General features: G+C 35.7%; 1 protein-coding gene across 2 annotated transcripts in view; it reads right to left on the bottom strand.

Annotated features, from left to right (window-relative positions):
* Positions 1-20,446, bottom strand: part of caln1 (calneuron 1) — a 51,097-nt gene extending 30,651 nt beyond the window's left edge. Inside the window, exons 1-4 of one of the 2 annotated variants that reach the window (XM_052576894.1) lie at positions 19,848-20,446; positions 12,350-12,474; positions 5,999-6,142; positions 3,133-3,245 (exon numbers count right to left, since the gene is read on the bottom strand). In XM_052576894.1, coding sequence (XP_052432854.1) covers positions 3,133-3,245; positions 5,999-6,142; positions 12,350-12,467 — 375 coding nt within the window. In that variant the 5' untranslated portion in view covers positions 12,468-12,474; positions 19,848-20,446. Of the gene's footprint in view, positions 1-3,132; positions 3,246-5,998; positions 6,143-12,349; positions 12,475-18,401; positions 18,876-19,847 lie in introns of those variants that run through there. The other variant, XM_052576893.1, reaches the window with a different exon arrangement.
* Positions 20,447-20,963: the final 517 nt, after the last annotated feature.

The following is a 20,963-nucleotide window of genomic DNA, read 5'->3' as shown; positions in this document are numbered from 1 at the left end:
GTCCTTGTCTGATGTCATTGTGTTTCAGGTCCATCAGTCTTGCTTTGTCTTACCCTATGTGTCTCATTCTCTCGTTCCACCAGACTTCCTCTACCTTTCCATTCTTCCGAGTTCCCCGTTTCATCCGGTTCCCTTTTTGTTTGATTTGTCTCTCATGACTGTTTATTTTGTATTTACCCCTCTGTTTAAATAAAACCCTTACCTGCATTTGGATCTACCCTCTCTTTGTGTTTTTCCCCAATACCTATCGTGACAAATGATTCATAAAATATAATTAAAGCTCTGACAGCAGCAAGAACGGTTCAAGATAACCTCTGCTGTCTTGTTTTAGAAGGAGGCAGAGCTCTTCTACAGCAGTGGATCTCAACTGGTGGGTCACGTCCCAAAAATAACCACAGATCTGGTCTGATAGGGTCAGTAACAATGGGGCAAATACTGTACTATTCTAAATGCAAATAACATGCAGCTAATCATGTTATCATGCAAATCTAAGATGACTATTAGAGACTCAAAGTCTCACCAAAGCTGCAGTGCTTTGATCAAAAATACAGTAAAAAACGTAATATTGTGAAATATTATAAGAGTTTTCTGTTTTATTTCTGTGATACACAGTTTTCAATGATCCTTGAGAAATCATTTGAATATGCTGATCTGATGCTCAAGAAAGATTCTTATATATATCCCTATATACACTTGCCGTATATTGTAGTAACTGCTTGTCCAATGTCAAATATTACTCCTAAAGCTAAAGGCATTCGAGGAGCACTGCTGCAGGGAACTGTCCCGTCCTCTGCTGACATACACCAGGAATAGTGAAGGCACACAGGAAGTGAGTCTCTACCAGCACTGGCTGGAACTGGATATATAACAGGAAAAACGTCCTTCGTAATGGGAAGGTTGTTTCATCCTACTTCACACACAGATGATGGATGGGAGCGCCTCAGTGACTCTTTCCCCTCACAGCAGGAATGAGCCACTCTTGGGACTAGATTAATTTAGACAGGTGCTGTAACAAGATCAAACGCTCAATGTCTAAAAACAACAAAAGGACACATATCACTTAAATTAAGAGTGAAAGGAATCATCACTGAGCGTATGCTAACAGTTTAAATCATGAGCTGTATGTGAAAGCAGCCAGAGACCCTTTACCTTAAGCGCAACTATTAAAAAATTACACATTTTAATTAAATAAAATAAAGCTAATATGAAATATTAGAACAACTTAAATCAAACAAATACAAAACTCTCTAATTTTCTACCAAAAATTTGAAATGTTGCCTTGGAAACTAATTGAAAAAATAAATCAATAAATCGAAGTACAGGAAAAGTTGAAGTGTTAAAATGACAAAAAAATTAAAGTGGAAATAGTAATAAATTAAAAATGAATGAAATGACAAAAGCACAAAAATTATTAAAGCAAACTAAAACTGAATATATAAAATTAAGGCTAGTTCAAAATACTATAATAGTATACAGCAAATTAAACTAAAATAACACAATACAACTAATCTTGTAAGATATTTATATTTGTAGATAATATTTAACACATATTCAAAATAATTTTGTGTTTACTTAAACACATTTGCATTCAAAAAATGTGCATCACATGAATAAATTACATTTTAAAATCTATAATAATATTCACAATATTCAAATTTTACTGTATTTTTACATTTTCACATAAATGCAGCCTAAGCAAGCATAAAAGACATTTAAAAAAAAAACTTTCAAAAAATTTTTTTTTTAAAACTAACCACAAACAATAGTGTAAGCAATAATTACAATCATACTCTAAATAAGCGGGATTTGTAAAAATTTTGTAACAATTTCATAGAACATAAAGACAAACAGATGCTGTTATGGAGGTGTTTGTTACCATGTGATGTTTTGGGATGCCATAACCAAAGGTGCCTGTCAAGTTATGACAAATTTTTTACGCAGACATTTATTTCTTTTTTATAAGAAGTCAGGGTCAAGGTACTGTCTATTACACATCTCCCTGATCATGAGCGATCTGGCCTCTGTAAACACTGAGTTGTCAAACTCCTTCGGGACGGTCAGCCAAGGTCCCGAGCACCCGTCTCAGCCAAGTGCAGCTGGCATGGGCTCTGCTTCATCTTCTCCAACATCAGAAGCAGCCAAACACTGCTTCACCCAGCTCAAATCAGCTGAAAACCATTCTTACAAACCACAGTCTACACATGAATGCCGCTAATGTAACAATATCCAGACAATGCATCCGTTATTCAAGTCCTCTTATTGATGTTATTCAGAAAAACAGGCATCACATTAAGGCCCTGAGATTTCCATGATGAGCAAAATGCAGATGGAATTGCGGAATCCAGTCATAAAAATGGAATTTACTGTAAAACGCGGAATGTCACGGAATATGCCAATGTTTGGATGGATACATCAAAAGCAGGTCATTACACTTACATCAGAACGCGACTAACGTGTGTGAATATTAACGCATCATAAATACTGTTCATTTACAACACACCCTCTGCTGCCTCAGTATATGAGTACATAAACACATGAACATAATCTCTGCTCTGAGAGTCACTTCATGAGCTTTTTACCCTTTCTTTTGTGAAAAACTAGCATCATACAATAATACAAATAGAAAACCTTAAGGTCTTCACAGCAAAATATTCACCAGAAAAATTATTTACCAGAATTTATTCAGCAGAAAAATGTAAATACACAACACAGTATTCCTTGGGTAGGAAATAAAGTTTTTATTATTTAAAATTAAATAATAATAAATTATATGTTTTTATAAAATAAATAAATTAGAGATGATTTAAATGATCAATATTTAATGAAACCATTAAAACTTAATCCAGAAAAAATTACAGAAAAGAGAATTTGGCAAAAATAAAACTTATAAATTATATTGTAGGTTTTGTGATTTCAGTTAATTAGACCCAATTTAATTTAACCATTAAAACAGGGTCTAAAAAAAAAACGTAATCCAGAACAATTAAAATGGAACAAATGGAATTTGAGAAAAGATAACATGGATTTCATAGGGTCCTAATCATAACACCAATAAATCATCTTCTATAATGTAGAAATGTAAAGAGTCCTGCACAGTCCTGTCACCAGTAAAATGTCCTCATGGCATCTTACCTGCCAGAATATGCTGTCAATTGTGTTTCCAAGGAAACCTTCCCGTGTTTCAGAGGACAGGAGCTTCGGTCCGAGTATCGTCATGAACTCATCAAAGTCCACCTGTCCATCACCTGAAACACAAATTAACCTCAGAATCCTGCTCACATATGCCAAAAGATATATTTAAAATTGAAGGCATCATTTTATGACTGAAGGCATTAAAGGTGAGGTGTGTCATTTCTGAGGCAGCTGTATTTTATAGATAGTTGCTAGGGTGTTGTTGGTTTATAATTGCCTAAAATATCCAGGTTTTGGTATTGTTTTCCATATTTAAATTACATGCTTTACAGTCCTAAAACATCACATGCACATGTATTTGTATTGCTTTAACTATTCTCTGTAGATCGCACCGTCTTGTGCGTCACGATTGGTCGATTATGAACTATACCTGCATGCTATTGGTCAAACTACTTTTCAGTCATTACACTCTTAAAGGATTTGGTTCCAAAAGGGGGATTTTCACAGTGTTTCCATAAAAGAACCAATTTTGGGTTTCCAAAATAACCTTCTTGTTGTGAAAAGAACCATTTTTTTCTTACTGTGAAAAATAACTAAAGAGCCTTTTTTCAGAGCCAAAACAGACATTTTAGGCAAAATCCCGAACAGGAAATGTTTGGGGGAAAAAAGTCAAATGCCCATCATTTTTGTTCATAAGTATTAGCAATCATTAGTAATAATTATATACAAAAAATTAATGCCAAAGACCTTTACTGCCCCATAGTACAGACGAGAAGACTCAATCATTAGTTTGAAATTAAAACCTAAGATTGTTGGAAACGCCACAGGGCCACACTGAAACATAATGAAGTATTTTAACACTGAAACACACTCACTTCACCTTTAAGAGAGTAAATATATGATAACACACCACAGCTTCACACACTAACACATCAGCTGTTTTAAGCAATCAGACTAAAAATGTTTTTTTTTTTTTTTACATGCTTTGAAAAGTGCTTGAAATAACGTGACCTGTGCTTGCAGAACAACGTATTGGCTTCCTCAGACAATAGCGCTCCTGAAGATGACTCAATGTGTCAAACTTTAGCAGAAGTCTGAACACTAATGTGAATCATTGCGTTACATCAGCTGGCCACATTCATCAGATGTCTGGCAGTTCGGCTCACTGCAGGTGACTATGACCAGGGATCATATGTCTTGAATATACAGTGATGAAGGTCAATTGGACTCATTATGATCTTTTTTCAAATGACTGCCCATCACACCATGTACTTGACACAATGTACTATGAACTCCAGAAGCAGCATTTTGTTAGGAATACTAAAGAAAGTCAAAATCTCAAAAGCAATAATAGAAAGTAAAATACTTTGCTATCGGGCAGAAGTGAAACTTCTCTTATTTCTCGTCTCCCCACTTCATTATTTTTGACTGCTAATACTACTGAGATACTTAGTCACATTATTTAGTAATTTTTAGAGTCATTCTACAATACCAATAAAATAAAATAATATATATATTAGCCGTTTGCTTTTTAGGACAAAAATGTATATCTTTATATTCATAACCAAGAGCTCATGTATTTACATTTATTCAGCAATCTCTCAAACAGCATATATCTGTTATTGATGTACATGCACATGCTGTTTAATATTATAGATTAATATTGCTTTAGGTTCAAAGTAAAAGAGTCTAGTTCTCTGATCCATTAAATGTCTTCAGACAACTAGGCAAAGACTTTAACTCATAAAAATATTAAATAAAAATACTTGATTCAAATGTGAGCAGAATTTAGCAGTCATCAAAGTTAATGTGGGGCCCCTAATCTAAAGTGAACAGCTTGAATCAAAGGTAACGTCCAGTTACTGTTTTAAGACCGTATGCTAATGAAGCATGAAAATATTACTGCTTTATTAATTCATATCCACTTAAACTCCTCGCACAAAAAAAAAAGTCTTCACAGATTCACTAAAAAATATATCAGGCCCAGGAACCTTTAGATGAGTTCTGCTGGCTTAGAGGAATGAAACTGAAGCAAATAACTTTGAGAATAAAAAGTAAAATAAAATAATCATGGCTAGATGCAGCAGTGTCTGGAGTCGACAATCTTTCACGTCCAGAAAGTGTAGTAGCTGAATCTTTATGAATATGAGTTACATTCAGAGCATCATATACACATGGACGCTCCTGTCAAAACTCACTGATATTATCAGATCTTCAACGATCAAAAAATAAATAATACACTGTATATACACTACAGTTCAAAAATGCTCTCATTCAGTAAGACACATTAAATAAGAGTAAAAAACAGTAAAGGCATTTAAAACGTTTAAAATATTTCTATTTCAAATAAATGCTGTTCTTTTGAACATTCAATTCATATTGAAATTAAAAATGTATCATATAATGTATGCGATTCTGAATATTCACATGATTTCTTAAGGATTATGTGACACTGGAGTAATGATGCTGAAAATACAAATTTGCATCACAAGAATAAATTATATTTTAAAATATATTCAAATAGAAAATGGTGATTTTAAATTGTAATAAAATTTCACAAAATTACTTTTCTACTGTAGTTTTAATCAAATAAAAAAAATAAAAATCATGAAAGACAATAGCGTTATAAATTCTCACAGACTCCAAACTTGTAAATGCTAGTGTATACAGTAGATAATGAATATAAATCATACTGAGAGTGAAAAAGAGCAATAAGAGTCTAATTAGTCTATATATGCGAGTCAGGTTTTTTGATACTGTCATTGAGGTATAAAAATATAATTTTAGCAATAAAATAACTAATAGAAGTCAATGTAAATTCTGATGACAGCAGAGCAAATGTGTGTTGGTGAGTAGAGGAACTCACCATCCATGTCCAGTCTCTGCATGATGATCGCCAGCTCCACTTCACTGGGCATGTACCCTAGTGAGCGCATGGCCATGCCAAGCTCCTGCTTGGAGATGAACCCATTGCCATCCCGATCCAGGACCCTGAACGCCTCCCGGATTTCTGCCAAGACAAACAAGTGTGCGGCTCAACACCTCAGGTGGCTTCCCATCATAAGACATCTCACTGGTCATCCTCCTCTGAGCAATGATTGCAGTGATTTGCCACCTTCTCTGCACCTGATATGACATCAGTGGCAACACACACTGCTGTGCTGTTTCTTTCCTCAAAACGCTTGTCAGATTCATACTTTACCGTTCATTTTTCTGCTGAAAACAGCACTAAATATCAGAATTTTAACCAACCACACAAGCACATCTTAAGGCCAGGCTTTTTCTTTTGATATCTGATCTACAGAGGAGGACTCTGCCTCTGAAATGCATATATATCTCGAATCGTGGAGACGAGGAGTTGGCTCCATCAAATGAATATTTTATAAACGATTCTTCAGTGAGGAGAAAACTTGTGTCCGCAAAGGATTGGTGTTTTAAAATAGAGCTGGAGTGTCACATCTCTGAAGAACGCTATGGTTGCGCTGCATGCTCTAGCATACAGCAGTACATTGGGAAATTTTGTCTACGTATAACAGCATTTGAAGTTAAGCAACCTGGGAATTAGTACACAAGAAACAAAAGCTTTGACGACACACTGCTCTATTCTCATCCATCCAAATCAAAACTTAAGACTGCACATTATCACAGCAACAAGTTATGCAGTTATGTAAGGGTCATTGCCTGTTTAAAATCATCCTTTTGATTGGAAAAATAGCATATGATTTTATAAAAAAAAAAAAAATCATTAAATGAATAATTATTTTGCCTTTTCTTTTTCTATGTATCCTGGACGGTGTGTCTGATAGGCTATTATAATATTTCTATTACAATAACTATTCTAATTCATTGAACAATTCCATTATACACTGAATTAGGGTTCCAAACTTCCTCTTTTTTTATTATTATTAATTATTTTTTCAATTATATTTCCAGTTGTTTCCAGACTAGGGATTTTTTTCATTTTGTTTAATTTTATAATGAATTCAGAGATTTCTGTTTGATTTCCTTTTTCAAATTATTTTGTTGGGGTCATATATTCAGTTATTCATAAAAAAAAAAAAAAATAAATAAAAAAACAGCAGCAACTACATCTACAACATAATAATAATAAAAGACCAACTTGTAAATTATAATAATTTTTATACATAAAAAAGGGAATTTTTTATAAATTAAACAAATAAACAATGAATTAATAAAAAAAATTAAAACTTTACATTTTACATAAAAATTAAAAACAATATATGTTTTCCATTCTGACATTATTGACATTACAATAATGTTTTCGGACTGAGGAATGTGTGAACATAATTTTATAGTGATTTATGGGTATCATTTTTTGAATTGCAAGATTTAAATAACTTTCTAGTGTACAAAGATCTCCAATAACACCCTGAGATTGGATTACTTCTCAATGGATGATTCAATGCCCCTTCTCCCCTTAAGGAAACGATTTTGAAAAACAACTAGCTAGTGATATATACCATCCAAAGAATCCCAAAGCACTCCTCATTGAACAGACTGATGTTATCTGATGTGATGTTATCTGACTGATGTTATCAGTCATCAAATCGTACTCTACAGAAGCGCTCATGAAAACCTATATCTAGTGAGACTTTGGAATGCTTTAGAGCAAAGCATGACTATACAAAGAAACAAACATTACTTTACATGATTTAAAAAAAAACTCTATTAATTTCCAACACTTTTCCAGTTGTGAAAATCATTTCAATTCCCTTATATTTACAGTCAACTAGTGTCAAATAATCTGCAACTCAAACCAAATCAGGATCAGTCCTACATAACATTTAGCATTGTCAGGAGGACAACCATTACTTTTATACTGTCACAATTACAGCCACACAAATGGCTTTTATACCAATAGCTATGGACATTTATACTGACAGTTATGTTTCAGAGCCAATTAAGAACATCTGTTTTAGGAAAAAGAGGCTTGTAATTGTTATTCCACACAGACACACACATGAGAGAAGACTTTAGGAGCGCTGCAAAGTGTTTGCACAGTAAAGGCATTAGATTTGTTTTGTATAGAGGCAAACTCATGAATATATGCATAAAGAGTCTGTTTGAACAGAACCGTTTTCTCAATTCTGGCTATTTGTCTGACATGCACCTTTCATTTTAGAGATGAAAATGGCAGATGATGTAATAATCAATTTTCAGATCTACTACCTGAAGATACAATCAGATTATGCTAAGATAATAAAAATGTGCTCTTGATGAAAAGACAAAGACAAATGATTATTTAGCAGTTTGTCAGCATAATGCTTCTCTTAAAAAAGATAGTTCACCCAAAAATGAAAATGTATTAATTTACTCACCCTCAGGCCCCTGAAATGATGTTAGGTTCACGAGCGAATCATTCTTTTGAACCAGTTCACCAAATCTGACAAAACCGCCTGAAACAGTTTTCGACTCGAGCGGCACAGGTCTATAAGTTACTCAGTCAAAACTCACTTTCAGGTGTGCCTGACAGTCACTCTGACTGGAAAAATGAGCCAAAGTCCTGATGTATATGATCCTATGATGCCGGTTTTTGCCAACTCATTCAGTGCTCCAGTTATTCCACCAAAACTGAGTAAACGGCTCCGACTCAGACAGAGGAGCTAGTGATTTGCACTGACAGGAACCAAGCATTTAAAAAAATGTGATTTTTTAATGGTTTTTCTATGGTTTTTTCTTTATCTAACAAGGTGAGCTGATGAAGATAAGTTTATGCTTTAAAAATGTTAAACATGCACGTTTCACATCATTATTAGATGCCGTTTTCATTGCGTATACATTGTGTAATTGCGCGATTATGTAAACAAACTGGCAAATCGGTTATTTGAACCAATTTATTTACCTGAACTGTTCAAAAGAGTCAGTTTCCAGGAAAGTCTTCCCTGTTTTCTTGAGGCTATATGTGACCTTGGACCACAGAACCAGACATATGGGTCAATAATTTAAAATTGAGATTATGAAAAACAACTATTTGAAAATCTGGAATTTGAGGGTGCAAAAAAATTTAAATATTGAGAAATTGCCTTTAAAGTTGTTGAGATGAAGTTCTTAGCAATGCATCTACTAATCAAAAATTTAGTTTTGATATATTTATGGTAGGCAATTTACAAAACATCTTCATGCATGATCTTTACTTAAGGGGGTCATCGGATGCCTATTTTCCACAGTTTGATATGATTCTTTAGAGCAGGAGTCTCCATTCCTGCTCCTGGACAGCTACTGCCCAGCAGATTTCAGCTCCAACCCCAATCAAACACACCTCATCCAACTAATCGAGGTGTTCAGGGCTACTTGATAATAACAGACAGGTGTGTTGGAGCAGGGTTGGAACTGAAGTCTTCTGGATGGTAGCTCTCCAGGAGCAGGGCTTGGTGATCCCTGCTTTAAGGTCTTAATGAAAAGTCTGTAACATAGTTTGGTTAAAACAATTTCAATGGTAGTGTAAAACAACACCCTTTTACCCTGTCAAAAACTGCTCTGTTTACAGCAAGCTGTTTTGTTGCAAGTTCCTTTAAATGTCAATGAGCTCTACTGACCCCGCCCCTCTCTTCCGAGCCACTCTCTGAGAGACTGTAAACTTTAGCCACATTCATTATGAAACTTGCTAACTAGCACGTTATTAGGAAAGGCAACCACGAATGATTTGTGCAAAACATGGACACAGTTAGGTAGATCAGGGCGCATTCCGTTCCAAAAACAAAAGTAATCCTCTGCGTCTTCAGCAGCTTGGATGCCAGGAGTAAATGACGACTGCTATGTTCATTATTACATCCAATGACAGAACACCTCAATTGCTTAGGAGCCATTCTTGTCTACAACCCTTCCAGAGTTGAAACAATGGCGAACTTATGACAGCTCACTCAACAGGGCGGAGCTGTGATAAAACCAAAGACTGACACCACTGTCAATCAACAATCATGGGAGGGGCCTGTGCAGAACTACTTCATTCTGCCGAGAATCTGAGATTGGCTTTATATGAGAAAGGGGTTTGGATTTATCGAGATTTATAGAAAATCACTGGGTGGATTTTTATCAATATGAGCTGGTTGTGTACACACACTGCCAACACACATTTCAGTTCAAACTACTTTGAATAAAATTTAATTTTGCATCCTATGACCCCTTTAATATCCTAATGATTTTTGGCATAAAAGAGAAATTGATAATTTTGACCCATACAATGTTGGCTATTGCTACAAATATACCGGTGCTATTTATGACTGGTTTTGTGCTCAAAGGGTCACATTTATTGCATGTAATTATAAATAACATGTAAATGTAAATAACATTTAGTTTCTTGCACAGACCAAACATTTTTCTTTGTAAGACTTCAATATATCGTCAGGAGCCATAGGTATTAATTTTGTGTTGCCTTTACTATGAAAGTGATGGAAGCAGTTAACTTGCATTTTATGAATCACCAAGAACTGCAATTTCCGCTAAAACACATTGCTGTAGGACAAAAGTCATCTGGTATGGACTGAGGTTACAGTAAGTATTAACAGCTAATTTTTATTTTGGTTGAATGATCCTTTTAACATCTGGGAAACCTTGCAAAAACCTTTTGCTGCATATCAAATGCAGATTCAGTTAGATCTGTTCAGCATTTTAAAACAGTAAGACTCCAGAAATCCAGCAGTTTCTCTAACACAAGAGTATCGCTGTGATTAAGAAGCTACAGAGTATTTGCTGACCCCTCCTGACACGATTAATACAACATCAGGGCTCCAGCGGCTGCATTTCACAGTTTGAACTGTTTCAGAGCAAAACCAACAAAGTCAATGACTTGTAGCAGCTGTGTATATCTGCAGATGCCCCGCGGTGTTAATATGTCACTTAAGCATTCATTTTCAGGCCTCAAGGGTTCAATGTATTTCTATTCATGAGGATGGCAGCGTTAATTGATTAGCGTTCTGCTTCACTCACCCTGATTCATGATGAAGAGTGTTGGGGGGCATGTGTGCGGCTTTGATCATGCTTTTTATACAATTTCTGACTTTTGATTTATGATTCAATGCCTGATTTACATATGAAAACCAAAAACACTTCAGGGTAACACTCTGTAATAGCCTTCATTAAAACGTTATTAATAAAATATTTATATTATATAATTCTTAAGGGATCAATAATTCATTTTCAATCAAAAATGAATATACATGAGTACATAAATCAAAGTTACATGACTTAATGAATTTATTTTTTTGCTTGTTTTGCCTTGTTCGTAACTTTCTTCAAAAATGTTAGTTACAGTGCTTACCCTCACACTGACTTTTTGAAGTCTGCATATATTTGTTCAGTAAAATTACCATTGCTTTGGGTTTGCAGAAATATTTGGTTTATATTAGTAGCAAGACGGGCATTATTTAACAATTTGACTTATAACTGTATAAAATATGCTGCTAACTTTCCTCAAAAAAATCATTAACGTTATCCCAAAACTCAAAATTGAATCCTGACATTTTTTTTTTGTGGTTTCTACGAAAGCATTACTGTCACTACCGAAAAAGTGCTGTCACTACCGAAACATTGGATGTTTTATTAAAAATAAAGTATACAAAATAATCAACTAAGATGTTATGATATTTTTTGGTTCAATGTACATTCAAACTAATGAATCCTTAACTTGGAAATCAGTAAGATCAACTTTTACAAAGCAAAATTTGATTCAAAATACAACAAATCTCATAAATTACACTTGAAATATTGTTAAAAAAAAGATTTGTCATGGATTCACCTCTGAGTTTTTTTAGTCAAACTATTTATTTAAAATCTAGATGTAAGCAAAATCTTAAAAGGTCAATATTACCCTTCCAATTAAATTATTATTACTGTGTTTCGGTAGTGACAAATATTGGGAAAGGACAAATATTCAAAAATGTATGTAAAAAGACACATTTCTCAAGACATTTGCAACTCTGACTTCGGCCAATTCTGTAGAACGGAAAATATACAAAGCCTATTTATCTATTTTTAGATTTAAAAAAAAATCTATTTATGAAAACAACTATACATATAAATGAAGAAAATGCATTCATTTTTGAGCAAACTATTCCTTTAATGAAAATTATTCTAAATTGTCACTCAATGCTGAATGACCAACTGGAATTTTAAGTCCCACTCACAAAAAGTGGTAAAGAGTTTGACCTTAAATAAAGTGCATAGTATTTGTGTTAATGTCTGTAAGTCCATTGCTCACCATCTAGTTCCTCCACGGAGATGTTGGCGAGCTGTTCACTATTGCTGTGTTCGGACAGTGAGCGACTCAAATAGTTCCCTTTGTACAGCAATCCTGCCGTCACATGGTGGAACGGCATCTTCTCCCTGAGAGACAGAGAGAGCAGAAGAACACGGCAATGATTGACGCACATCAAGGTCCAAGATCAACATTAGACTATGACAGAGCATGCTTAAGTTGATTATATGAAAATGCTCATTATTGTCCTCGGAGGGCTCATCCGTAAACACTTTGTTCAGCAGACATCAATGTGCTTCCAATGTTCTGCTGCATTATTAAGTGAAGATATTGTTGTAAAAGAATACAAAGGCTGTTTATGTGCATATGAGGATTAAAGCTAATGAAATAAGTAGCTATAAAATGGCAAGCTATTAAATCTTAAAGCGTAAAGTGGCCCTCTGAATTACCCTTGTGTTTGTGAACGTACGGGTGGAGTCTTAAGTGTCTATGAAAGCACAGTTATTGTTTACATGTCTTTAAGTGCCATTATAATCCTGCTGACACTTTCAGTTTCAACAATTAACAACTGTGTTTTCTCCTGTATAAACTAGTGGTCTTATAATATGGGTTTTATGATGGCTGATACCAATACCAAACACTGCTGTTCAAAAGGATGGTATTGGAACTATATATATTTTTACGTATTTACAAAAATAATTATGCTCACCAAGGCTGCATTTATTTGATAATAAAATAATGAAATAACATTACAATTTAAAATATTTCTTACTATTGTTACATTAATGAACTTTCTGTTTCCTTATTTGGGCTTCTTCCTGTTCTTGTTTTGTTAGTTGATTATTCCCCACCTGTCTCCAGTTCCCTCATTACCTCCTGTGTGTTTAAATACCCGGTCTGTTCAGTTCTTCCTCGTCCGTGATTGTATTTGTATAATGCTGTTATTTGTGAGTTACCTGATATTGTATTGTAACCTAACCTAATGTGAGTAAACTCCTCATTTGATCCCGATCCTCCTCAAGCTCTTTGTCTTACGTTTAGCATACACCCCTTACCTGTAACAACTATGTGATTTTTATAATATGAACTAAAAACCAAATTGTTGCATGTCACTTGTAATTTCTACAATTATAACAGTGAATTATGCATAATTTTAAGCAACTGACCATAAACCAAATGCTAATCATTTAGTAAGGACATGTTGTTAATAAATATTACTCAGTATTTAATTGCATAATTGCACTGTAACAAGGACATTATAAAATAAAGTGCAACCAAAACATTTGAATAATAAAAAAAAAAAAATCAGTAATTAAAAATTATTTATTCTAAAATAAAGATAGATTAGATTATGTATATGAAACAATGTATAATGACCATTTCGGTTCATCAGTCATACACAGGTCAATATGATAATGGCTGCATAATGGACAGTATATTGATCCTATCACTAATATAAACTGAATAATTCTAACAAAAACTCAAAGCAACAGTCATTTAACTAAACAAATGTATGCAGGGTTCAAGAAGTCACCATCGCAATAACCACAAATCAAACCGGAATGGCTCTTTATATGGAAATCTCTCATTTCTCAGATGTCATGGTTAGCATAAGCAGAAATCTCTATTAATTATTCAGCACAGTTACAGCCATGGGAATCATTTTAATACGATGGCGTCAGATAGAGATGTGAGTTTCTCTCAGTAATTGGGCTCTGCGAAGTGAGTGCCTTTCGTAAACGTGAGTTTTAAAAACGGGCTTGAGTGTCAAAAGCCCACTCAAAATGCACAGCACTCCACATCCTGCAGGCCGCTTCACAGATCAAGATGGGCTCTGTGTGTATCAAGTACTCCCACAAACAAACCCACTGAGGGCTTTACTGTAGTTCCTGGCTCAAGGCCCATGTATAAAAGTATCAAATCTTACTGACCCCAGATGTATACTCAATAAAATTAGTGAGTAGACCTTAGAAATCTCTCTCTTGTCTGTCATGTTATGCTGATTTACTGAGATTTACTCCCGTCAGCAGAGCTAAAAGCAGCCTTTCCTTCAGACTGTGACTGCTGGTGTCCTGTACAGGAACTTAAAGCTCGCGTGGGGACAATGTGGTCACCCAGCAGGTTAAATACCACCAGACCGTCAGCAGAGAGCAAGAGAGAGAGAAAGAAAAGCCACTTGAAGCAGCAGAAAGCATGAAGGGGCAGGAGGTTCCAGATCACAGACTACGCTTTGGGACGTGAGCCCACAGTCACAGTATGTGCTGGGCTTCAGCCAGTTACCAAATCAGAGTAAAACACATACAGCTTGAGCTCGTAGTAGCAGTCTGCTGAAGGACATGTCCCATGATGGATGGCACACCCTTGTAAAATATGGATGCTGCCTTTGGAAGAATGTAGGAGACTGGGGGTTGCTTTAATGGGGCAGTTGATTGGGATGTGCAAAGCCTTTAATGGCCTGAGAGTAGCTAAAAATCTCTCTGGTTCAAGTCCAGAATGTCTCTATCAAATGTGGAGGTGTAAATGCCTTCATTTTTACCAGATCTTTAGATTAAGGCCTGGTTCACACGGGACGATTTTAAAATTGTCGGCCGATTTTACAAATATGAGAGACCCCACACACAGCGATAAAAAATCACGGATCTAACAGTTTTGGTCGTTCCGTGTGTGGTGTGCAGCCACACGGCAAAATCAACACATCACACATGAACCGATTTGACTCCCGAGCATTCCCAGGTCAGACTGGAAATCTCGCAAAATCCCTCGAGATCAAACGTGACTTTAGAGTAAACAATCATGGCGGACGAAGAGGATGCAGTGGTCATAGTTTGTGCTTTGTTTTTAACGGGAAAAAACATAAGAAAAACAAGAAAAGGCGATGGTCAAAGAGGTGGAGACAACGCGAGCATGGACTATACTTGCTATATCATAATATGGAGATAAGTTGTTGTTTTATCTCATAGAAATGTTGTTACGTACTACACAGATTAATAACCGCTGAAATAAACGTTCATATATTCGTTTGTACTCTGGTGGACTGCAGTTGTGGATGTAGTTATGCCCATCGACTTTATTTGTATTTGTTATATTATATACGCCGGCTGTTTTGATTTTGTTTCCCGGTACTATCACTGCCTCGTCACCTCGCTTTCTGATTGGCTACACCCACAGTCCACAGGCTGCGTGATTGTTTGTCCTCGGGGGACACCACAAACGAGAAGAAATCGGGCCAAATAAATCCAACATGTTGGATATCCCCGATTTGAGATCGGAGCGGTCCCGACATTCTTCCGAGCAGAGGAGAGCAGTCTTAACACACCACACACGGCAGGAATATTTGATCAGATTATTTTACGATAATCGGAGCATCCTAAAATTGTCGGAAGGGGTGAATCGGGGCTAAAATCGGTCTAATTATCCTGCCGTGTGAACCAGCCTTAAAGCATGCAACCCTTGGGCTACAGCAGAAAGATTCCGTAATTAAGAAAAACAATAGAATGTTCGAAAGAGCAGAATTGATTTTATTTATTTTTTATCTTTTGATCAATTTAATGAGGAAAGAAATCTTACTGACCCTTTAAGATGTAATTTATAATAAAAACAAACATGCATTCTTTTCTTCAGCTGAGTTTTCTTTAATCTACCATAAAGCTTAATGTCTGAAATGATTAATAAAAGTGAAAGATTGTAATTAGCCTTTGGTGGAATGTTTCACGCCAATGAATTAATGTCTGTAATTATTTTTCAATGTGAAAGCTCATTAATACCAAATATTTCGTTTTTATTCCTCCATCTTTACAGGGTACTGTGTGAAGGACTATAAAGCACCATATGTCAACACTTTGCACAAGTAGAGCTGAATTGGCCAAATAAATCATCGTCCCCGAAAGGGAAAAAGCACAGATGAACTGTTTATGTAGGCAATTTTAATTAAGGTAATTATCACAGTGCCTCCAGGTTCATTAGCATTCAAATCAACCTCTTGTTTTCTAATGGTCCCACTTTGTTGATGGTTGATGTATACTTTGCTCCTTTAAAATAGCTCATTAAATGACTCATAAATCTTGGTTTACATGCAATTCATTTTTTTTTTACCGGCTACACACATCACAATAATAAATACACATTTTAAATGGTATAAGAACTTAGTGAGGAAAATGAACTTTTCAGTCTTGTCTGCAAATAAATATCTCTATGCATTTTTTATTACTGTATATATCCAAACCCAGAAACCCTGGGGCTAAGCATGACAGTCTGAGTATGTCCAAGGGGAAAGCATGACTAATTTACCTGCCATGCTTTTCACATGATAAACTGCCAAGTTTAAATGACAGCTGCATAAAGCCAAAAGGTAGCCTACTGCAAATGGCAAAAAAAAAGTATTTAAAAAAAATGCATCAGTTAATTTGGTACATTTTAAGATACTCTGTATGTTTGCTTTAATAATAGAAATGTAGATGGGTAGTTGACCAATAACACAGATGTAAACATTTAGATTTTACGTTAGAATTCACATACATGTATACATATAAAGTCTAGATTTCTAATATTATATTATATTATACACTATTCAAAAGCTTGGGGTCAGTTAAAAAGAAGAAGAATTCATAATTTAATTCACAAAACTATTTTTGATAGTTGTAAATATTACAAAGATAACTTGAAATTTACAAGGAATCTCTTAGTGAAAACTGTTTCTGCGCCGTTTTTCTTCAGTGAAAGATGCATTCAACTGATCAAAAGTGAAATTGAAGACATTTATAATGTTGCAAATTACTTCTATTTCAAAAACCAATGCCGTTCTTTTAAACTTTCTATTCATCAAAGAATGCTGAAATAAAAATATATCACAGCTACACAAAATATTAGAACTGTTTTCAACATTCATAATAATAAAACATGATTCTTGAGCAACAAATCAGCTTTTTAGATTGATTTCTGAGGGATTGTGTGACACTGACTACTGGAGTAAGGATGCTGAATATTCAGCTTTGATCGCAGAAATAAATCAGGTTTTAAAATATATTAAAATAGATTTAAATTGTAATATTTTACATTTTTCACTACATTTTTGATCAAATAAATGCAGCCTTGGTGAGCATAAGAGACTTTTCAAAAACAAAACAAAAAATACAGAAAAAGTTACATCAGTTTAAATACATATTAAAATAATATTGACAAAAATTGCTGATCAGTTGGCATTCCGCTCACTTAAATAGTCCTCGATAAAAGTACAAATGTTCAGTGTGGTCGCAAGGTCATAAAACTGGCATTTATAATGATTATACATTATAAATGATAGTTTTAGGTGTAGTACAGCATCACATTATAGCTCACTGTTTGACATGTAAAGTCAACTATTCATTACAAACAGACTGTTCTGTTCTGGAGGCATAATAGAGTGTCTGGACATAAAGAGTGTAACTCAGTGGTGGAGGCAGAATTGATCACAATGTGTTCAACTGAGGGCAAAACTTTCCAATCCAGCAATGCCACATCACATTCTAAGTTTCCTAGAAAACAGCCATCGAATTGCAATTAAAAATCAAAAACACAAGCATAAAATGCATTTCTTAAACAACATAAAAAGAGAGATGAACTCATTAATTAATAAAAAACTGCACTCAGCCATATCTTCCTGTTCACAAGAGTCAAACCCATTAAATGAACAAGAAGAGCTCTGCATCCTTTAATCAAATCACAGGGCACAGTGTTTCACAAAGACACCGCAAAAAAACAGTCCAGTGTCAAAATGTCAGTCCACATCATGTCAGAATAATTCAATCTAAACCTCTTACAAAGGCAACCTCTGGTTCGAAGGACAGACTCGAGCATAAAAACATTCCAAGTTATTAAAATCAATACAAATCAAGCAAGTGATCACACACATACCGAAACAGAAGAATCAAAGCAGAACATCTCTCCAGTCTCATTAAAGCAAAAACACGTTTAACATTAAAATCAAAGCACATACCACCAGCTTTAAACACATTCCCTACATGCCAAAGTGTGAAAGCAGCAAGATCCCGGGATGGCAGCGGTGATCCCTGTTGCTTACCCGTATGGATCATACTCTACAGGACGCTCAAGCACAACAGGCTCTGTCCCAGGACTGTTCGGGACGCAAGGACCCTCTCCTTCAGACCCCTCTGCCCGAGGGTCTGGATCCAGATTGGTGACCTCCATCTGACGGCACACTCCGGGCTCGAAGCACAACAGAGCCGCCTAACTACGTCCCAGCACTGGTCCTCTCCCCCGAGCAGCATAGAGTGCCCAGAAACCGCTGGTTAAAATGTCAGCAGCCCGGAGCAGGTAGTAAGTCATTCATGTGTTCATTCATCCCTTCAGCCGGTCAGCATCTCCCTCATGTCACACTCTGGTGTCATCGGTGGGCTCATAATAACAGTGGCTCGGTGACATAAGTAGTCCTGCCTCTGCAGCTCCGTTGAGAGCGCACACACACACACACACTCACACACACACAGCTGACCAGCCCCCCGGACCGGACCGCACCACACCAACGCTCCTGCTCTCTCACACTGCACGCGCTCCTCCAGGTCCTCTAGTCATTAGCATGTCCATCACTTTTTTCCCTGAAGGGGGTGTTGGCTGGGCACCACCTGACTTGTCAAATGAGACTAAGGTGAAAAATTTGCCCGGAAACTGCCATCTGCGTGCCAACAATGAATTATACATGTTGTTTGTGTTTTGCACAGCTTTTGTGAATAGACGAAATAATAAGTAACAATATTAACAGTAGCAATAATGATGATTCATAATTTTAAATAAATATTTAAGATAAGGCATCCTTTCAATTACGGAGCTATAACAAATAATAATATTATTTATATTATTAATTATTATTTTATTGCAGACATCCACAAAAAAAAAAAACATAGGAACAACTGTAGCAGTAGTAATAATTATTTTAAAATAAAACGAAATCCTTAAAAGTAAACAGCAAATTATTATTATTAGCCTACTATTAATGAAAAAATTTTTAATAGTTTAGACATATTTAAAGGTAAACAGCAAATTAGTATTACTTCTATAAACTAGACGAATTAAAATATTATTATTAATAATAATAATAATAATAATAATAATAATAATAGCTTAATACTAAAAACAAAAAGACATCATACATGTCTGTCATTTATTAATATTATTATTATTATTATTAATAATAACAATAATAATAATAATTATTATAATATCAGCAGCATCATGGTTTACAATGTTTTAATAAAATAAATAATGGATGTTTAAAATCAGAAAAAAAAAGATTAATAATGTAGCACGCCATGATGAAAGTCGAGTTGTACATGACAGTACATAAATCATAAACCTTCCGTTTGACCGATCAGTCCGTATAAAACAACAGGTGCGAAAGTGTAGAAAATGTAGGCTGCAGTTTCTGAAATCATGCTGCCCATCAAAGCCTTCAAGCAACTCACATTCACTTCAAACATTTGATTTATAAACTCTGAGACACAGCTCCTACCTTCAGTGGTGATGATGGGCGATCTCTGGCAGTGATCCCTCAGATCCCGACGGACTGATGATCCGAGCCGATGTCGCTGCAGGATCCAGATTATCCCACTGCTGAAATCTGGATCATGGATTGTCGCTGAATTGTGAGGAAATTCTCCAGATCTCATTCGCGATTATACGCAATATTATTTTTGGTGCGAATAGCAGTGGAGAGTGGTCCTTATCCCGATCGTTATCCGAAAAAAACCCGTCCGACTTCCAGGCAAAAGCAATAAAACCAGTTGTACTTTTCCTCCAACTCCAATCAGCGCTAATGAGCCTCTAGATTCTTCAGTAGCCTACTTCCATGATCTAAAGGCGAATTCCAGCTCATAATTCCCGAGTTTGATTCACATCGCAAAAAGCTGCTGATAGATTTCGACTGCCACTGTATGCGAGCCTCATAAAAACAATCAATAAACATCGCTGTCAAATCAGCAGTCCAGCTGGATATTGTTGTCCACGAGCTGTTGGTGGGCATTAACGGTCACAAAACAATAAATAGCAGGTTTATTTGAGAAAGAAGCAGAGAGATTCCTCACATTGCATGAATTAACCCATAACACACTGAATGAGTGAGTGAGTGAGCACTGCTGGAGCCATTACTCAGCGGGTCCAGCCTTCACCTCTTCTGTCATTCATCCGCAGGTGAGCGCAGGACCGGGTGCAGACCTTAGAGAACATCACTCCATCATCAGCGATGCAACCTCTCTGCTATATTTACATACAAGGAAAGTGCTTCTTCACTGACTTTCAAGCAGACAACAAAGCCCTAAATCCATCCATCCATCCATCTATCCATCAATCTATCTATCCAAACATCATCTGCCCACCCACCCATTCATCCATCAATCAGTCCATCCACCTACCCACCCATCCTTTCCCCATCCAACCATCAGCTCAGCTCATCAATCCATCCACCTACCCACCCTTCCATCAGCTCAACCACAACCCATTCAACCATCCCTCCATCACCCTTATTCATCCATCTATCAGTCTATCTATCCATCCACCACCCCATTCATTCAACCATCTATCATTACCCACCCATCCTTCCATCCACCCATTTATCCATCCATCACCCAGT

Source organism: Carassius gibelio, chromosome B15, assembly GCF_023724105.1.
Source record: "Carassius gibelio isolate Cgi1373 ecotype wild population from Czech Republic chromosome B15, carGib1.2-hapl.c, whole genome shotgun sequence".
Lineage (NCBI taxonomy): Eukaryota > Metazoa > Chordata > Actinopteri > Cypriniformes > Cyprinidae > Carassius > Carassius gibelio.
This window is presented reverse-complemented; position numbering and strand designations above follow the sequence as displayed.